The 19,412-nt window shown below is 38.1% G+C and overlaps 1 protein-coding gene across 1 annotated transcript; it reads right to left on the reverse strand.

Annotated features, from left to right (window-relative positions):
- Positions 1 to 16,396: 16,396 nt before the first annotated feature.
- Positions 16,397 to 18,894, reverse strand: LOC147614370 (uncharacterized). The gene is made up of 2 exons (XM_086780511.1): positions 18,724 to 18,894; positions 16,397 to 16,672 (listed from the first exon to the last, which is right to left on the reverse strand). Exons 1-2 carry the CDS (start codon positions 18,892 to 18,894, stop codon positions 16,397 to 16,399), a joined length of 447 nt encoding a protein of 148 aa, XP_086636637.1.
- Positions 18,895 to 19,412: the final 518 nt, after the last annotated feature.

The following is a 19,412-nucleotide window of genomic DNA, read 5'->3' on the forward strand; positions in this document are numbered from 1 at the left end:
CCTAGGGGAGAGTGCGAGAATAGTACGAATTTTGAGCCTGCACCGCTGCTGTGTAGAGCCCAAATTCGCACTGTTTTGACACAGCTTCCTCAGCCCTTCAGGAGCAATTCTGATGCATTGGATGACAAATAATGTATTTTTACATATGATTAAAGGTATTTTTATCTTGTAAATTACTATTTTTCATAATCAACGTAGCAGTGCCAAAACAGTGCGAATTTTGAGCTTGCACCGCTGCTGTAGAGCCCAAATTCACACTGTTCTGGCATAGCTTCCCCAGCCCTCCAGGAGCAATTCTAATGCATTAGATGACAAATAATATATTTTTACACATGATTAAAGGTATTTTTTATCTTGTAAATTATTATTTTTTATAATTAATGTACTCAACTTCATTATAAATGCATCATAAATGATCCTGAGCAGTGCTAGAATAGTGCGAATTTTGAGCCTGCAGAGCCTAAATTTGCATTGTTCTGGCATAGCTTCCCCATTCCTTCAGGAGCAATTCTGATGCATTGGATGATAAATAATGTAATTTTACACATGATTAAAGCTATTTTTATCTTATAGACTATTATTTCTCACAATTAGTGTACTCAACTTCATTATAAATGCATCAGAAATGATTCTGAGTGGCTGGGGGAGCAGTGCCAAAATAGTGCGAATTTTGAGCCTGCACCGCTGCTGTAGAGCCCAAATTCGCACTGTTCTGGCATAGCTTTCCTAGCCCTCCAGGAGCAATTCTGATAGATTGGATGACAAATAATATATTTTTACACATGATTAAAGGTATTTTTATCTTATAAATTACTATTTTTCATAATTAATGTACTCAACTTCATTATAAATGCATCAGAAATGATCCTGAGTGGCTGGGAGAGCAGTGCCAGAACAGTGCGAATTTTGAGCCTATAGCGCCGCTGTAGAGCCTAAATTCGCACTGTTCTGGCATAGCTTCCCCAGTCCTCCAGGAGCAATTCTGATGCATTGGATGACAAATAATGTAATTTTACACATGATTAAAGGTATTTTTATCTTGTTATAATTAATGTACTCAACTTCATTATGCATCAGAAATGATCCTAAGTGGGTAGGGGAGCAGTGCCAGAACAGTGCGAATTTTGAGCTTGCATCGCCACTACATAGCCTAAATTCGCATTGTTCTAGCATAGCTTCCCCAGTCCTCTAGGAGAAATTTTGATGCATTGGATGATAAACACTGTATTTTCACACATGATTAAAGGTGTTTTTATTTTGTAAACTACTGTTTCTCACAATTAGTGTGCTCAACTTCATTATAAATGCATCAGAAGTGATCCTGAGTGGCTAGGGAAGAAGTGCCAGAATAGTGCGAATTTTGAGCCTACATCGTCGTTGTTACAGAGGTCAAATTCCCACTGTTCTGGCGGCACATCTTCCTCAGTCCTCTAGGAGCATTTCTGATCCCTTGGGTGATAAACTCGCACATGATAGACACTCCATGTTAAACAAACATGATGACATCGAGACATTGTAAGAGAAACTTAAAGGGGGGTTTGAAACAAAAGAGTTGCTTCAAAAAGAAGGTTAACATCTAAGACCTCTAGATCATGTCTCTCGCTCACCTCGAATGCGCCGAGCTAGTTACATGCCCTTGGTAGATATGGTAATCCTCTTTGCATGTATTGCAACAAGGAGGTTGGTGTCTTCAAAAAGCCCAACAAGGTAAGCCTCGGAGGCTTCTTGCAATGCTTCAAGGGCAATCCCTTGCACACCGAACTCTGTTCTTTATCGTTGGAGCATCTCCTTCACTGTGCGAGTGAAAGGGGCTCTTCTTTCAGCAACTCAGTGTTCCTCTGATAAAACTTGATTTCTTGATTTATTGTGATGCTTGCAAAATTGAGATTGGAGAATATGGGTTTGCCAAGCTACACTTGTAGTCAATCTTCTGCAGTATCCTAACAAGCCAAGCTCTCCTTCACCAACAAATTGCATAAAAGATGATAAATCGCGGAAAGGAGGGTTTGCTCTTAATGGAGGGTCAATTGGATAGAGATGCCCATCAACCCAAAGATCTACATTTTTCTCCTTAGCTATCCTACGAGCTTGGACAGATTGTGCATCAGTAGGATGGGTTTTTTAGAGCTGCCATACTCTTCAGGAATACGAATGTGTAAATCAACCTTCCATTTTCTAGCTTCACAAGGGGCTACACACACAACTTGCAAAGGCTCCATAGCTAAGCAGAGGAAGAAGCTAAAGCAGAGAGATCCTCAGAGGGGGGGGGAGAGAGAGAGAGAGAGAGAGAGAGAGACTGTTAAAACTTTGCTGTTGGAAGTTTAACACAAATCCGTTTTTCTAAGTAGAAAATGATATTTTTGATATACAAATATACTTACATGGAGTTTCTCATCAATAAATTACATTTATGAGAAAATTTAAAAAATAATAATTTTTGGGATCCCCACAATTTCGGGATCTCATGGATGTAGTGGTTCTCCTGATAGTTAGTTATGTTTATGGGGTTGTGGGGACCTGACAGTTAGTTATGGATGTACTGGCTTCTGACAGGCTTCTGACGTGACCCTTGATTACAAGCTTTTTGGAGGGAAATTTTTATTTTCATCATACATATTGGTTGGGTGGTGTTTTTTCCACCTCAAAATGTAAAAAATAATTAATTTTTTTTTCACTTTTTGGGGCCCACCTAAATACGAGAATGTTTTGCTGATGTGGAAGGGAGATATGGTGGGAGTTAATGAGAAAGGAGATTTCAAACTGACAAGAAAGATTCAATTTGTAGAGAGTGAAGATAAAAAATTCAAAAAGTAAGAGAGAAAGTATGAGAAAAGTCAAAAAGTAAGAGAGTATGAGAATATTCCATTTAAAAAGTGAAACTAGGGGGGTATGGCTGATGTGGCAAGGAAAAAAAAAGGGTCATCATAGCCTTTGTCTCCCTTAAGCCCAACTTTTTAAGCTCTAATCCCTTAAATTTAGGAATCCTTAGGAGGCCCTTTTTGGGTCCAAAAAATTCCTAATGATACATAGAATCGCATGCATAGAGCTCATGTAAAGAAGCTTCATACATAGAGCTTCATTGTAGAGCATAACTACAAAGAAAGCAAATGATCCCCCGCATCGTAGGGTGTCAATAATATAAAATAGGTTGCCGACCACTTACTTGAAAAGAAATGAAGGCAAAAAGATTGGCGAGAGGTAGAGTTGCCAATCAAAAGAGATTCAAGCTGTACAAAAAATAAAACAAGGGCATAGAGTTTAAGGTGAGTATTATGCAAAGAGCTCCATGCATGTAACAAAACATGAGCTCAATGCATTGAGCTTAATGTATGGAGCTTCATGCAAAGAGCCCCATGCATGCAACAAAGTATGCGCTCAATGCATAGAGCTCAATGCATGGAGCTTCATGCATTGAACTCTATGCATGGAGCTCAATGCAGAAAGCTAATCAAAAGAAGCTCAATGCATGAAGCTCAATGCATTGAGATTTGTGCATTGAAGCGCTCAATGCAAAGAAGCTCAATGTAAAGAAGCTTTGTGCATTGAAGCTCAATGTAAAGAGCTTCATGCATGCAACATAGAGCTTCATGCATAGAGCTTCAATGCATGAAGCTCACATGCATGAGGCTCTATGCATGCCCTATGCATTGAGCTCACATGCATGAGGTTCTATGCATTGAGCTCTATGCATGCATTAACACTAGTTTGGTACCAAAACAGGACACTTCAGTGTCCTTTTTTGGGGGTTGCGAAAAAAAATCAAACTCCTAACGTAGGCTTTAAAAACCAAAATGCTTCATTGGGCATGTAGAACATAACCCTATGCTTATGTAAAAAATGCTAAACATATAAAATGCCTTTTTATTTGGAAGTACATAAGCAACAAAGTAGCATATGTCTTGAAAATGAACATTTTTCAGGATTTTTCACGATTTTTCTAAATATGCAAGCATCATTCTGTCAAAAAAAAAATCCAATGATATCAATAGCATTTTTCCCAAGATATTTTGATAGCATACATCGGTCCAAGGAGGTAGAAGTTCACCAAAAAAATCATTTTCCTCTCCTAGAATTTTTTCCAAAAAAGTTGTATAAAATCAGCAAAAGTAACGCGTATTATCAAAACTCAATCACGCCACTAAAAAAAATTATAGCCCTATCAATGAGAATGTTGATTATTGGTTTTCATGCTTGAGATGAGATAAATAAGCCATAATTTGATGTGTATGACACTAACTTAGCCTCCACTTAACACTAGTTCTGTAATTGGACACTTAAGTGTCCTGAGACACTAAAGTGTCCTGAAAAGTTCTTGAATTTTTGTGGGCAATCTATTAAGAGTTTTGAAATGCTTAACATCCACAGATGTTCCTCAAGACCCAAAAAATCCTTGAGATTTTTTAAATTTCACTTTTCTTAGCTTTTGCAAGGTAATATTTTAATTTTCTTAGACACGTGCTGATAAAATGCATGATTTTTGCTGTTTTCAAAATAGTAGTAATTTGGACATAACTTTTAGAAGGGACATAGTTTGATCATGAAACTTGGCTTGATGGAAAGCCCATGATGTAAACTAAATCCTGGAATCATCAAACGATAATTATTGGATAAATTTTTGACTCGCTAATATTGAAATGCATTTTTTATACAGGTGGAGCATGAATTTTTCTCCTTCCATATGCAAGCTAATAATGTAAAACTTGAGGTGCACCCATGTTATATAGGGTAAATACTACTTTTTTTTTAAATTTTCCAAAACTTTAGAGCCACTTTTTGGACCTCTTCTCATACATGGCCTTTTGCGCAACCTGTTTTTAATACATAAAATGTCTAATTATGAGCCTAATTTTGATTTTCATCAAAGAGGAAAGCTATGTAAGTGCATTATTTGTTGTAACTATAGGTGTACACTACTTGTGCAAGCATAGTTATGATTAGTTTTTGATAAAAGATGATCAAATTTTACATTTTTTATTTTTTACTATTTTTTTAGAACTAGGCGATAAGAACCTACTTAAGTGGAGGCTAAGTTAGTGTCATACACATCAAATTATGGCTTATTTATCTCATCTCAAGCATGAAAACCAATAATCAACATTCTCATTGATAGGGTTACATTATTTTTTAGTGGCGTGATTGAGTTTTGATAATACGCGTTGCTTTTGCTGATTTTATGCAACTTTTTTGGAAAAAAATCTAGGAAAGGAAAATGATTTTTTTGGTGAACTTCTACCTCCTTGGACTGATGTATGCTATCAAAATACCTTGGGAAAAATGCTATTGATATCATTGGATTTTTTTTTTGAGAGAATGATGCTTGCATATTTGGAAAAATCCTGAAAAAAGTTCATTTTCAAGACATATGCTACTTTGTTGCTTATGTACTTCCAAATAAAAAGGCATTTTATATGTTTAGCATTTTTTACATAAGCATAGGGTTATGTTCTACATGCCCAATGAAGCATTTTGGTTTTTAAAGCCTACATTAGGAGTTTGATTTTTTTTTTCGCAACCCCCAAAAAAGGACACTTAAGTGTCCTGTTTTGGTACCAAACTAGTGTTGAGTAGGTTCTTATCGCCTAGTTCTAAAAAAACTGTAAAAAACAAAAATACAAAATTTGATCATATTTTTTCAAAAACTAATCATAACTATGCTTGCACAAGTAGTCTACACCTATAGTTACAACAAATAATGCACTTACACAGCTTTCCCCTTTGATGAAAATCAAAATTAGGCTCATAATTAGACATTTTACGTATTAAAAACAGGTTGCGCAAAAGACCATGTATGAGAAGAGGCCCAAAAAGTGGCTCTAAAGTTTTGGAAAATTCAAAACAAAGTAGTATTTACCCTATATAACATGGGTGCACCTCAAGTTTTACATTATTAGCTTGCATATGGAAGAAGAAAAATTCATGCTCCACCTGTATAAAAAACATCATTTCAATATTAGCGAGTCAAAAATTTATCCAATAATTATCGTTTGATGATTCCAAGATTTAGTTTACATCATGGGCTTTCCATCAAGCCAAGTTTCATGATCAAACTATGTCCCTTCTAAAAGTTATGTACAAATTACTACTATTTTGAAAACAGCAAAAATCATGCGTTTTATCAGCATGTGTCTAAGAAAATTAAAATATTGCCTTGCAAAAGCTAAGAAAAGTGCAATTTAAAAAATCTCAATTTTTTTTGGGTCTTGATGTTAAGCATTTCAAAACTCTTAATAGATTGCCCACAAAAATTCAAGAAAAATGCTAACTTTCAGGACACTTTAGTGTCCTCAGGACACTTTAGTGTCCAATTACAGAACTAGTGTTAAGCTTTATGCATTGAGCTCTATGCACTGAACTCTTGGCATGCATTAAGCTCTATGCATGAAGCTCTATGTATGAGCTCTATGCATAGATATTAATGCATATAACTCATGTATAGAGCTCAATGCATAGAGCTTCATGCAAAGAAGCTTCATGCATAGAGCTTCATGCATAGAGCTCAATGCATGAAGCTCATACAAATGAGCTTCATGCATTGAGCACGCAACAAATACATGCTTAATGTAAATGAGCTTCATGTATTGAGTATGCAACAAATGCATGCAACTAAAGAATACAAAAATGATCCTCCACATCGTAGGGTGCCAATAATATAAAATAGGAGGTAGGGATGCCAACCACTTACTTGTTGCAAGTAGCGTATATATATATATATATATATATATATATATATATATATATAATATAAAAAGATAGAGATCCTAGTGAGCCCAACATACAAAGAATACAAAAACAAAGCAAAACCCTAAAAACTTAAGGGAAAATGTTGAGATCTTACCTTAAGAGGCTTGAAGATATGAGGAGTCTACAATTTTTTTTTTAAAAGAATAGTAAATCAACATATTATTAGTACTCTATGTAAAAAGGTTTGAAGTATAATAGCTATTATTATGTGAGAAAGGAAGAGAAGAGGAAGAGGAAAAGAGAGAGGTTAAGATCAAGGTGAGTCATCCTAACTCTAATAGTATTAGAAAGCTTATTAGGCATGCACTCATTGAAAGCTTGTAAGCAATGCAACCCTAATCCTAGTTTCTAAATAGAAAGCCTAATAGAGAGCTTTGATGGAGAGCTCTCCATCAAAGCTCTATATTAGGGTTTCTAAAGTAAAGCTAGAGTTAGGGTTATGATTAGGGCTTAGAGTAGGAAAAAGAGAGGAAAGAGAGGTATGAGAGAGGAAAAGAGGAAAAAAACTTATAAGGGAGTGGAGATAAAGCTTTCATGGGAAAGCTTATTTGCAAGGGAGATGGAGATAAAGCTTATTTGCAAGGGAGATGGAGATGAAGCTTTCATGGAAAGCTTGTTTTCAAGGGAGAAGACAAAGAATAGAGCACATACCTTTCTTTGTAGAGATAACTTGAGGGAGAGTGGATGAGATGGAAGGGATAGAAGTGACACATATGCAGAGAATCACACAACTTGTGATTTAGGACATTTTAAATTATGGTTTGAAATGGGATAAAAGGCAACGAAAATACGATGGGAATATTTTGTAGGTTGCTGCTCTCAACAACAAAATGACATTGCTAATTTTGCTGCTCAGCAGCGTTATTTCGCTGTGTTAATCAACAAAATAACGCTACTCAGTAAAATATCATTGCTAATGCTACTATGTAGCAAAATTTCTAGCACTTTACTGCTTGCAGTTTTTTACAACATGTGACTTTTGATATCTTTGTGTGTACTTGTGGCATAATTACACGTCTAGCTCTAATTAAGGAGTTGTGGGGGTTGATTCCAAAGCATGGTTGAAGGAGAATATACAATGTACGTGTGATCGATGCAAGGCCAATATATACGACAACATCATATAACAACTGATTATGTCCATACATATGGGCTTAATGAGGCATTACCACACAAATGATGAGATGGAGGAGACCCATAGGAGAGTGTTATACAATATGCCATACCATTCCATGGCATCAGGGATATTGCAAAAGGTGGTTTGGCTTCATAGGGAAAGTATGCTTGAGATTCATCCTCTCCAACCAATAAATGAGGTGTCTACCCATTGCCACATGAGGACGAAGAGGATTTCATCATGGAAGAGATGGTGGATGATTTCTTTAGACGGAAAGTCACAGATAATAAAGAGCAAGCTCCAATGTTACAAGAGGAGAAAACCTGTGCAGAGAGGCAAGCACCTCTTTGTATGAGGGATGTTCATACTCTACACTCAGAGCAAACTTGGAGAAATTAAACTTGGAAAAAACTTATGGATGGAGTGATGCAAGTGTTACAAGTCTTCTTAGGTAAGGTCTAATCGATATATTATCTTACAAGTTTTTGGCTCTTGTAGATATCTTGACATATAATTTATTATCTTATGTGTAGGCTTCTCTTCAGAAGATTCTTGCCAGAATCATGAGAGGAGGCTCGTAAATTGCTCTCTATGCTAGGTATGGAGTATATAAAAATATATGCATGTCCCAATGATTGCATGCTATTTAGAGGGGCTCATGAAGATGCAACAAAATGTCTAAATTATGGAGAGGGCCGATATAGAGATGATTTTCAAGGAGACAAAATCCCCCGAAAGGTGTTGAGACACTTTCCTATCATTCCTTGCATCCAACACACGTTTAGATGTAAGAAGGTTGTAGAGCTCATGACATGGCATGCAACTCATCGCTCAATCGATGGCATCATGAGGATCGCAACAACAGAGCAGATAACTAATTCACCAGTGTGGCATAATTTGGAGCATCAATGGTGGCTGGAGTTTAAAGATGAGCCCGTCACTTATATCTTGGCTTAGCCATGGATGGTGTTAACCCATTTGGATTCAAGTCTACATCATGGTCTACTTGGCCTATTATGTTAGTGAAATACAACCTCTCTGCATGGTTGGCAATTAAGAAAGGTCACATCATGCTTGCTCTCCATGTACCAAGTAAGTATAAGGTGAAGAACATGAATGTATACCTCGTGCCTTTGATTGATGAGCTTGAGACACTATGGTGAGGTATCAAAGTGCATGATGTCTTAAGGCCAATAAATAAGCATGATGTGGAGGTGAAAGGAGTTTTTCTATGGACGACGATGCATGACCATCCTAGGTTCTCAGAGTACTTAGGTATATATATACTTGAACTTTCAAACTTTAAACTTACCTAATCAATAGATATATGAGAATCTTACCCTACCTCTCAATAATCTTAATTTCATAATAGGTTTTACAACCTCTAGACATTTTGCATGTCCAATTTGTGGACCATCACTTGTTTCAGAGAAGAGGCCCCTCTACACTAAAGAAGGTGGTGTATGACAAATATCATTGATTCCTTCCCCCTTCATATCCCATCCCAATCATGTGCCACATGATGTCTCACCACCCATGGTGTATGACAAATATCATTGATTCCTTCCCCCTTCACATCCCATCCCAATCATGTGCCACATGATATCTCACCACTTGTGATGAGAGGTAGATATTGGTTTGAGGCATGGAGAAGCACCCCAAATCCACCACCCATTGGGGATGTCAAGACACTCAATCTTCTTTTAACTCCCATATTGGTGTGAGTTGAAGATCGGACATCTCTTAGATCCCATGCACATCTTCAAGAATGTGACAACAAATATATGGGACCATTTTATTAGTAAAAGAGATACCAAGGGTGCAAGGAATGACTTGAAAAAGATTGGTTACCTTCAAAGTGCATGGCCAATTATAAATGAGAGTAGTTATACCAAAGTTACCATGGGTATTATAGAAGAAGAAGTAAAGTAAGGTGAAAAGCATGAATGCCTCTTTTCGTACACCAACTGGAGTAATGCATTCATTGAAGGGTGCCTTTTCACAAATACTAAAAGGAAAGGAGAGAGGCAATTATATGGCCTCAAGACACATAATTGGCACAAGATATTACATGTATTCAAACATTCAGTTATTCATTTTCTCTTTATGGTACCTACTTTAAAGGCTCGTATACTAACTTGTTTTTTCTAATCATAGCTTGTTCTTCCAATATCTATCTATAGGTGAGAGAGGCTATTTAAAAAATGGGAATCTTGGTGAGGTATGAATCTTCTCTTAACTTCACTATCATTTAATATTTAGTATTCTCGATAAATAGTATACATGATTGCTATGTATCTATGTATGTAGGTATATATCCTCAAAGGAGATAGACTCTACATCCATTGACATGGCTCATCTCAATGCTATTGAGGCAGTGTGTATGATCGAGGAAAACTTTCCTAGAACAATACTGACTAGCCAATTGCATCTTGTGGTAAATTTGATTGATGAAGTGACACTTTGTGGTGTTGTTCGTGTTTGGTGGATATTTTTCCTTCAAAGGTTCATGAAAACCTTAAAAGGACTTTGTGAGACAAAGAGCAAGGCCAAAAGAAATCATGGTGGAGGGATGGTTGATGCAAGAGTCTCTTGTGTATATCTCAGAACATCTCTCTTGAATAGATCCCTCCATGCCACGATTGTGGAGAAATGAGGAGGAGGACTGACTAATCAGTAATGTGCCACAAGGAAAAGGAAGGCAACAAAGAATGGATGAAGCATTACGCCAAAAGGTGATTACATTCTACATTCTAAATAGTCCTATCATCGAAGGAAAAGGAAGGCAACAAAGAATGGATAAAGCATTATGCCAAAAGGTGAATACATTCTACATTCTAAATAGCCATATCTCATCAAGAAGTGGATTCGGAGACAAGAATTCAATCAATAGACAAAAGGATGAGAGAAGGGCTTTTAGAAGAGCAAATAGACATTTCCACCTTAGAACCTCTCCCAAGTGTGATCAATATAGAATGGCTTCATAAGGTAATGTCGGAGGCATAAAAAAATAAAGACATAGTCACAAGATAAGAGCCGTGAGTATGCACAAGGATGTGACCCTCAAGTAAGTATATCTTTCATCTCTTTCTCATGCTTATATAGCTTGTTTAATGCATTGCACTAAATACCATGCTTTTGTTTGATGTTAGTACAAATTATATAATGCAATATGGTCAAAAGGAAGACACTTTCACACAAAACGTGTGGATTCTAAAAGGAACACATTTAATTGTGGTATTATGGCAACTTTTGAGCAAGAAAGTCAAGCTACTAGATATAATACCAATGTCATAAAGGATAATCTTGAGTATTGTAGGACTATTTAAGATATTCTTGAGAGCATTCAATCTATTCATCTTTGATGTCAAATGGTTCAAGGTGATATATAGAAGTGCCCAAGCAACATGAAGAAACATACAAATGTATTTTTTCAAATTGATTCCACCAAGTTTTAGAATGATGAAAAGGATACTTTTGTACTACCTCAATATTGTGAACAAGTTAGTATCCAAACTAAACACCAATAAATTATGATGTAGTACAATGAATATGTAGATTGCGAGCATGTTTAATGACAACCCCTTTGCTTTGATATTTTAGATTATGTTTTACGCAGATTGAATTGATCCAAAGTGGTGGTATGTTATATAAGTTTTCTCGTTCAAAACATATCTTTCAAGATCAAGATGTTGAGACTGAATCTCTAGATGAGATGCAAGTACTACCTCAAATGGACTCATTAGAAGAAAACGATAATCAAAATGAATGAGATAATCTAGAGGAGTGTTAAAAAAAGCCATACATTTTACAACCTCTCCTCGGTGTCTTATTTTTATTGTAATTTCACATTACTAGATCGTGGGCCATGCACAAGCACGATCCCAGTCTGCCTACACAAGCTTATGTATAAATCTAGAGAGAAATGTTAAGCTTTTAAACTTTTGGGTACCCAGTGTGAAGTGGGACGCCGGGCAAGAAGCCTTTGCATATAAGAGACTTATTGTAATGTGAAGACACATAACATGATTACTTGTGAATGGATTTTGGAGCTCTCCTTCTCTTCTTTGCTCTAGTTGATTCATTGTGATCTATGCTTGCTTGCTTGTATGCTCGATGGGATGCTTGTGAATGCTTGTCTTACATACTTGAGTGAGTGTGGTTTGCTTGTGGTGGCAGATAGGGTGAGAAGAAAAGTGGGTGTCAAGCTCTCTAGCTTCACCTAACCTTCTTCTTCTTCTTCATGGTAGCATGAGTGTCATGTCAAGCACAAGGAGTGAGCTCGGATGACTAGCCTCTGGGATTGACAACCCCTTAGGTCTCGGTTTCACTTCTCCTCTTGCTAAGGAAGAGCTTCCATGACTCAAGACATGGATCGGAAAAACGACAGATTTCCTAGCACGTGCTATAACTTGATCTTGAGTGAGAGAAACCAAGAAGTCTCCATTGTTTTCTTCTATGTCTACCATTCATTTTGTTAAGATATAGGTGGATTGGTGTGTTTGTGTGTGTTTGAGAGTATGAAGAGTGTTGAGAGTAGTAGATAGATGTGTGAATTTGAGGGATTTGAAAGAGAGATGCAAGATAGAAGAACTAACATAATCATTTTCTGTAATTTTTGTGTTTTGTAGGTACTAATCATCAAAAAATTGCAAGAAGAACGGGTTGAGCTTGCTCCCCGTGTGGGAGATCGAGGTAGGTCTATATCTCTCTCATGTAATTTCTTCTTCAATGATTGAAAACCCTAATAGATCAGGGCTTAATTAGAGCATTTTTCAATGTTTTATTTTTTCCATCCAAAAGCCTTAATTGATGTTTAATCTGCTTAGAGTAAGTATTAATCCGTGCCATAAGGGCATGATCCTATAAAGGGGAGATGGCTAACCACACTTCTACAAGGAGGCTACCCAAAATCACCAGTATTTGTGCCAAAAGTAACATTATCAAACCTGCAAAAACAACTCTCTGGAATATTCGGATCGCTCGATTAGTTTCGGATCGTTCGACGCATTTTCGGATCGTCGACCACCTGATATCGGATTGTTTGACCTGATAAGGTACATGGGAAAAGGGAAGTGATTAAATGGCATTTAGAGGTACCTTTAGTGATGATTAATCACTGAGGAGGACGGGTAGAAACGTGCCAAGGGTACTTGAAAAGACTGCACATATACTGGCGCAGGACTTTTCGAATCGTCCGATCCCACTTTACTTTTTGGATTGTTTGCGATTTCGGATCGCCGATCCCATTTTCAAGATTAGATCGTCTAGAAAAGATCGGATCGTTTAAATTCAGATCGTCCGATCAAGGATTTCGGATCATTGACTAAATTTTGAGATCATGTCCAATTCTGATCATCGAGAAGATTTTTGTTCCACCCCATGAAAAATCAAGGCATCAATCTTAAGGTACCATCATTGGTGTCCCAAAGACCTACCAAGATCCTACATGGCGATGGCTATTTTCTTGGTCTTGTTTTTTTGTTTCTTTATTTTTTTATTTTTTTAAATACATATATAAAATAAATGTAACAACTATTTGTCACTTACATAATGCCTAAAGATCTAGAATATAGCTAAAGAATGGTTCAAGAAATGTAGAGTGAAGTACTTGGCATACTCCTTCGGCATACCTTACTTTAGATGTAGAATAGCAGGACTATGAATTTTTCAAAGAAGAGATACTACATTAAAATTCATCTAAATAGCACCAAATAGAAATTTTGACCACTCAGCATGCAATACAAGTAGTCTCCAAGAAGTGAACAATGAAGAACTACAAAAAGTATAAATATAAAGAGCGAGATTTGAATACACCTGCTCAAATGGAAGAACTGTCGCCATGTTGCCGCTTGTAAGTTTTGAATGGAAATTGATGTGGAAACTTGAATGCTTGGCATACCCTAAAAAACCTGGAAAGTGGATTGCACACTACAATGCCATAGGTAAGAATATTAGGAAATACAAGAAATGAAGCTCATCGTAGAAGGTCCTCGTCGAAGAGATATAACATAAATTCTAATTCGGACTCCTCATCGCTAGGCTCCTCATCCTCAGTGGGTATACCTAATTCATATCCTTCCTATATGGTGTGTTCGGCAAAGGTCTCATGTCATCCTCACTGTGGAACGGAATTGGTACTATAGGCAAGTTGGTCAAGCACTTGCCACCATGGAAACTATCAACAAAGTCATATATCATTATTCGAAATGGACAAGTGTGAGGTAACAAGGTCTCATATATAGCGATAGGGCTAAGGTGTCATAGCGGTCCATTCTGCATTGCTCTACCTCTCTTGTTCTTGCATGGTTCTTACTTCATGGGTTCCACCTACTGAGTAAAGGACACTCTGATTGTCATGTCACTGAAGGGTCACTCCTACAAGGAATTGAAGGAGTCCCATCCCATACCTCCTAAAATAAGTCCTACATTGCCAACAAAGGTGGGATGCAACCGCGAGCATGTGACGCTCACAATCACAGCAAGGATTAAGAGGGTGGAACTGTATGCAGAATAGGTCAATGAAAGCTCTCTCACAACAAACCTCACCTAAGGGTGCATAGAAATAACGTGAGTGGGTTTGGAAATGAGGAATACTTAGCTCCCCTTGGTAGTACCATTCGGTAGTGTTAGCATCCAACATCGGCGCACTAGTGTTGCACCAAGTAAAATCCATCGATCAAGACCTGCAGTGTCACATGCAAGATTTCCAAAAGGTGGGATTACCGGACTATGATAATTTTCTATTTGGTGATGTGTTTGTGCCTCTTCTCATCTATTTTTTGAGTTTTTTTGTTTTGTTTTTTTTACTTTATGGGTTAGTCATGTGTATATTTCCTAGAGGTATGTATAGGGTTAGTGTAACTCAACATCTTTGTGGTGTTATTAACCAACAAGCTCCCTCCCAATATAAGTAGAAAGTTGTCCGAGAGAGCTGAATATGGTACATGGGTGTTGATTTAGTGAAAACTCCCCCCTTCCTGCTTCTGGTCATCCCCAAACTTCACAGAGATTGGTGTAATCTTTTTGCAGCCAGACTCTCCAACTCGTGTCAGTTTGAAATTGATGTTTAGGAATACACTAGACTGCTGGTTGCATTTGGCAATCGAGGACCAAAGCAGGCAATGGGCTCTCATAAGAGACGATTGAAATATTTGGTTCATGTAGAGGTTTTGCCTTTTGTGTGACAGTTTTAGGGATAGCAGGCCTCTCCTCTGGAATCGACTGTTTTGCAACCACTAATTTAGGTTGGGTTTGACATGATGATGAAGCGTTGGTAGAAGCCTCATCCAAGATGGAGGTTGTGTATAACACCCCCCTTCCTAGGTCAAATTCCATCCTCTGAATAACTTTAGGAACCCAAATCTTTTGAGGTATTGGTAATGTAGGTTCAATTGCAATTTGTTTCCCTTTGTCAACATTGGAACTCCGGGTGGATGAAAGTATTGATGGTTTGCCCTACAAGCTAGCAGATGTGGTCGACAATGAGTTTGTTGACTGTTGCTTGTGCTTTGGTATCCAAATCCAAGTATTACCCTTGTAATAGCCTTGAGCTTGGAGAAGGCGGTTCAGGATCCATCGAGTGTTGACCTTTGGTTTGGTTCTTTTGTTGCAACAATTTCTCTTGACCTTGGTTGGGCAAGGTAGAGTGGGTGGAGAAGCCTTGGGAACCCATTTGAAAGTTGGTTGTGGTTGCCTTTGTAGGACCCCTGGTTGTAGTTGGGTATTCTTTTGGATAGGTGTGGGAGCACAACTTGGATTTGAAGAACAAGTACACTTCTTGTGGCCGAGTCGATTTCGCATTGAGCCGCCATCATCCATGTCCTTCCTAAGATTACATGTTCTTTCAAAGTTCTTGCCGGCATGACTAAGAAGCTACCTTAAATGTGAGTTTTAAGTAAACCAAGCACTTTTGTCTTCTTGGTGTGGATCCTCTCTACTCTCAAATCACATTTTTCATGTTGAGGTTTATCCAATTGATTTCATGTAGCAAAAGAGAGTAAGTTATGACTAGCACCCGTGTCAAGCATAGCATTGTAAAAAACCTTAACATAGGGGCTAGGTAATTCAGTTGGCATCCTAAGAGGTGGAATATGATCATCATTATTATCCACTTATTCTCCGATGTATGCTTGTGCAGCAAGCCTTAAATTTGCTTCGTGTGGCATTGTTGAATCCTTTTCTACCATTCTCGTGCTTCTTCTCAGGCTTGGATCTTTTTTTGATTAGCACATTCCTTAGCAGCTTGTTTGTCATGGGAAGCACGCAAGGTTTCCTCAGTAAGAGGACCGTAGTATTTCTTAAATTTGCTACCATTCAGAAAACCAACAGCCATTAAGAGTGTCAAAGCGAATAGTACCTTGTAGCATAACTTTACAAACCCAAAATGGTCCTTTGCCCGTGTACTTGAGCTTCTTTTCTTCTTCTCATTTTGGACCCCGTACATAAGTACAAGATCTCCTACTTGGCGAACCGTGTTTTTCTTTGGTCCTTCTCACTCAGCATATTCTGCACAGCAAGTTGTCGTTCCTCCTCAAGTTATTCCAAGACAAACAACCTATCAAAGAGCTCATTACCTTGAAGCTTCTCAGTTACAACCACCCTTAAGTTGGGAATCATGAACTCCCAGGGCATTACTGCCTCAAGTCCACACACCATCTTAAATGGCGTGTAACCAATTGTAACCTTGTACGAGGTGCGGTAGGCCCATAAAGCTGAGGTGAGCTTTGATTCCCAATCGGTGCGTCGAGCCTCTATAGTCTTAGTCAAGATAGAAATCAAAACCTTGTTGGTGATCTCCAGTTGACCATTAGCCTGAGGGTAATAAGACGTTGACTTATGATGTGCGATCATAAATGTGCTAGTGAGATGCTTGATGACATCATTGATAAAGTGTTTGCCTTGATCACTCATCACTAGTTCAAATGGACATCCCAAGCGTGTAATGATATTTTCATAAATAAATTTAGCAGTTGTCATGGCATCTACTTTCCTTGAATCTCTTGCTTTAGCCAATTTTGTGACATAATCAATGGCAACAATTATAAATCGTGCCTGTGTGCCACCCGTGCAACAAGACTGATTGGCCCGATAAAGTCTAAGCCCCATTTTTCAAAAGGCTGGTCAACTCTAACAGGATGCAATGGCATCATGTCCTTCTTCTGCGGTTTAGTGCAACGTTGGCTTTCGTCTCACAACATTTGACAAATAAAGCATAATCCTTGAAAAGAATTGGCCACCAATAACCCGATTGGAGTATTTTCTTGGCAGTGTTTTCTGTTACAAAATGCTCACCGGCTACCCTTTGGCGTGCTTGTTCGATGATCATTAGATACTCATCTTCTCGAGGGTAGCATCTAAGGATGTTATCCTTACCTCTTCTATATAGAGTTCCAAACAACGATAAGCTGGTAAGATTCACTCTCTTTTAGCAACTTCCTTGCCAAATCTTTTGTCAACTCTTTACCTTTGGGAAAACCATTAGCTAGAAAGTTAACGATTTTCACGCTCCACTGTGGAATAGGCTCTACCTTGAATAGTGTCGCATCTAGTAAGTCATCATCGACTCTAATAGGTGCTTCACCATTAGGTGTGCGAGGTAAATGATCCGCTATGACATGTTTCTTGCTAGGTCTTACAACCACTGTAAAATCAAATTCAAGAAGAATCAACAACCATCTAGTGATTCTTCCTATGGAGAATGGTTTATTTACAAGGTATAACAAGGCTTGATGTGATCAACGTAAAATACAAATTTGTTGGCAAGTAGGTAATGCCAAAATTTCTTTACAGTATATACCATTGCCAACCCTTCACGCTTAGTGGTGGTATAATTCATTTTTGCCTCGTTAAGTTAATGACTCGCAAAACTAATGGGGTAGTCCAGCTTGTGCTCACTTGGTTGTGCTGGGACGCATCCAATTACAAAGTTTGACGCATCCATGTGCACATGAAAAATGACATCCCAGTTAGGTGCTCCCAGGATTGGAGTACTTGCCAAATCTTACTTAAGCGTAAGTCATAAGCTTGTTGGCATTCCTCGGTCCATATGAATACAATCAGTAGGTTGTACAAAGGACGAGCTATCTCAGTGTAGAAAAGAATAAACCGACGGTAATAGTCGACATGGCCCATGAATCTCTGGACTCCCTTATAGTTTTTTGGTAGGGATAATTCTAAGATGAGTTTGACTTTACTTTCATCAGTGAAATCCCATTCTTGGACACTATATGCCCTAGAATTACTGTGTTTCACCCAGAATTGGCACTTGTAAGAATTCAAGGATGTGCGATACAATCTACACCTTTTAAGGATCTTCCTCAAGCACGCTAGTTGGAATGAACACACAAATCATCCAAGAAGGCTTCTAAAAACTTTCTTAGAAAATCCTTAAACGCAATGTTCATGAGTCTTTGGAATGTGGCTGGTCCATTAGTTAGGCCAAATGGCATAACTCTATAAGCGTACATGCCATCTTTAGTAACAAAAGTTGTTTTATCTTGGTCCTCAGGTGCGATAGAAATCTGGTTCTAGCCTGAGTAACCATCTTAAAAGCTATAAGCTTCCTTTCCTGCGACTCTTTCAAGCACATGTTCTGAATATGGCAAGGGGTAGTGATCCCTGCTGCTGCGCGTTGTAGCATTCATTTTCTTGAGATCGACACATACTCAGAGTTTTCCATTTTTCTTGAGCACAACCACAATGGGGGAGACCCATTCTCAATGACTAATCTCATAGTTGAATCCACACTCAATAAGTTTGTCAATTTCTTCCTTGATAATTTTGGCATACTTGGGATTCATTTGGTAAGGTCGTTGTTGGACTGGTTTAGCATTGGGTACCATAGGGATAGTATGTTGTACTACCTCGACAGGTACTCCCTTCATGCCATGATAAGTCCAAGCAAAGCAATCCTCAAACTCCTTCAGAAGAGCAATGAGTTCAACTTCTTGCTCCTTGGTGAGGTCCTTAGCAATGTAGACTAGTTTGTAATCCTCTCCTGGTTCAGCCAAGTCTACTTCTTTGACTTCAGCCATGGCCATCATAGACTCCTCCGTTTTTACTCTTTGGATCACGTTTAGAGTTATCAAAAACTAACTTGTGATCTCCAATTGTGTAAGACTTATAATGCTCAGGTGTGGGATGCAAATCAAGTTCTCGTTCTTTTCCTTCCTCGCATCTCCTCGCATTGGCTGTTGCAGCCTCGGTCTCTCGCTCGTTTTGCACTTTCTCGCTGTTTCGTTTCCTTTGAGCTAAACGATTAAGTTTTGGCTCATCAGAGACTTTCACCTAAGCTACATTAGTTGGGGTGGTTTACAATATATGACCTTTTGCAACTCCTCACCCCAATTGTCTATGAACTTTTGATGAACCTCTATTGCACCAATGTATTGTAGCCATTGGGCCATGGTCATTCTCTCTTGCAATTTCAGTTGTCTATTTGCTCTTTGACGTTTTTGTTTTCTCCATATCCTTAATGTTTTTATGGTTTATTGGTAAGCTTCCTCTTCGGGTTTTGTTTTCGTTTCAGTCTCCGTTTCACTTGGCTCAGTTT

This window comes from Cibotium barometz, chromosome 42 (assembly GCF_041138505.1).
Source record: "Cibotium barometz isolate CiBa-2024 chromosome 42, ASM4113850v1, whole genome shotgun sequence".
Taxonomy (NCBI): domain Eukaryota; kingdom Viridiplantae; phylum Streptophyta; class Polypodiopsida; order Cyatheales; family Cibotiaceae; genus Cibotium; species Cibotium barometz.

Bases quoted from the DNA above. Each gene is read 5' to 3' on its own strand.
- LOC147614370 (XM_086780511.1), bottom strand. From the start codon at position 18,894: ATGGCTGAAGTCAAAGAAGTAGACTTGGCTGAACCAGGAGAGGATTAC. The intron at 16,673-18,723 runs GTAGTACAACAT...TATTACCCTCAG, and splicing joins TGAAGGGAGTACCTGTCGAG to GCTAATGGTCAACTGGAGAT.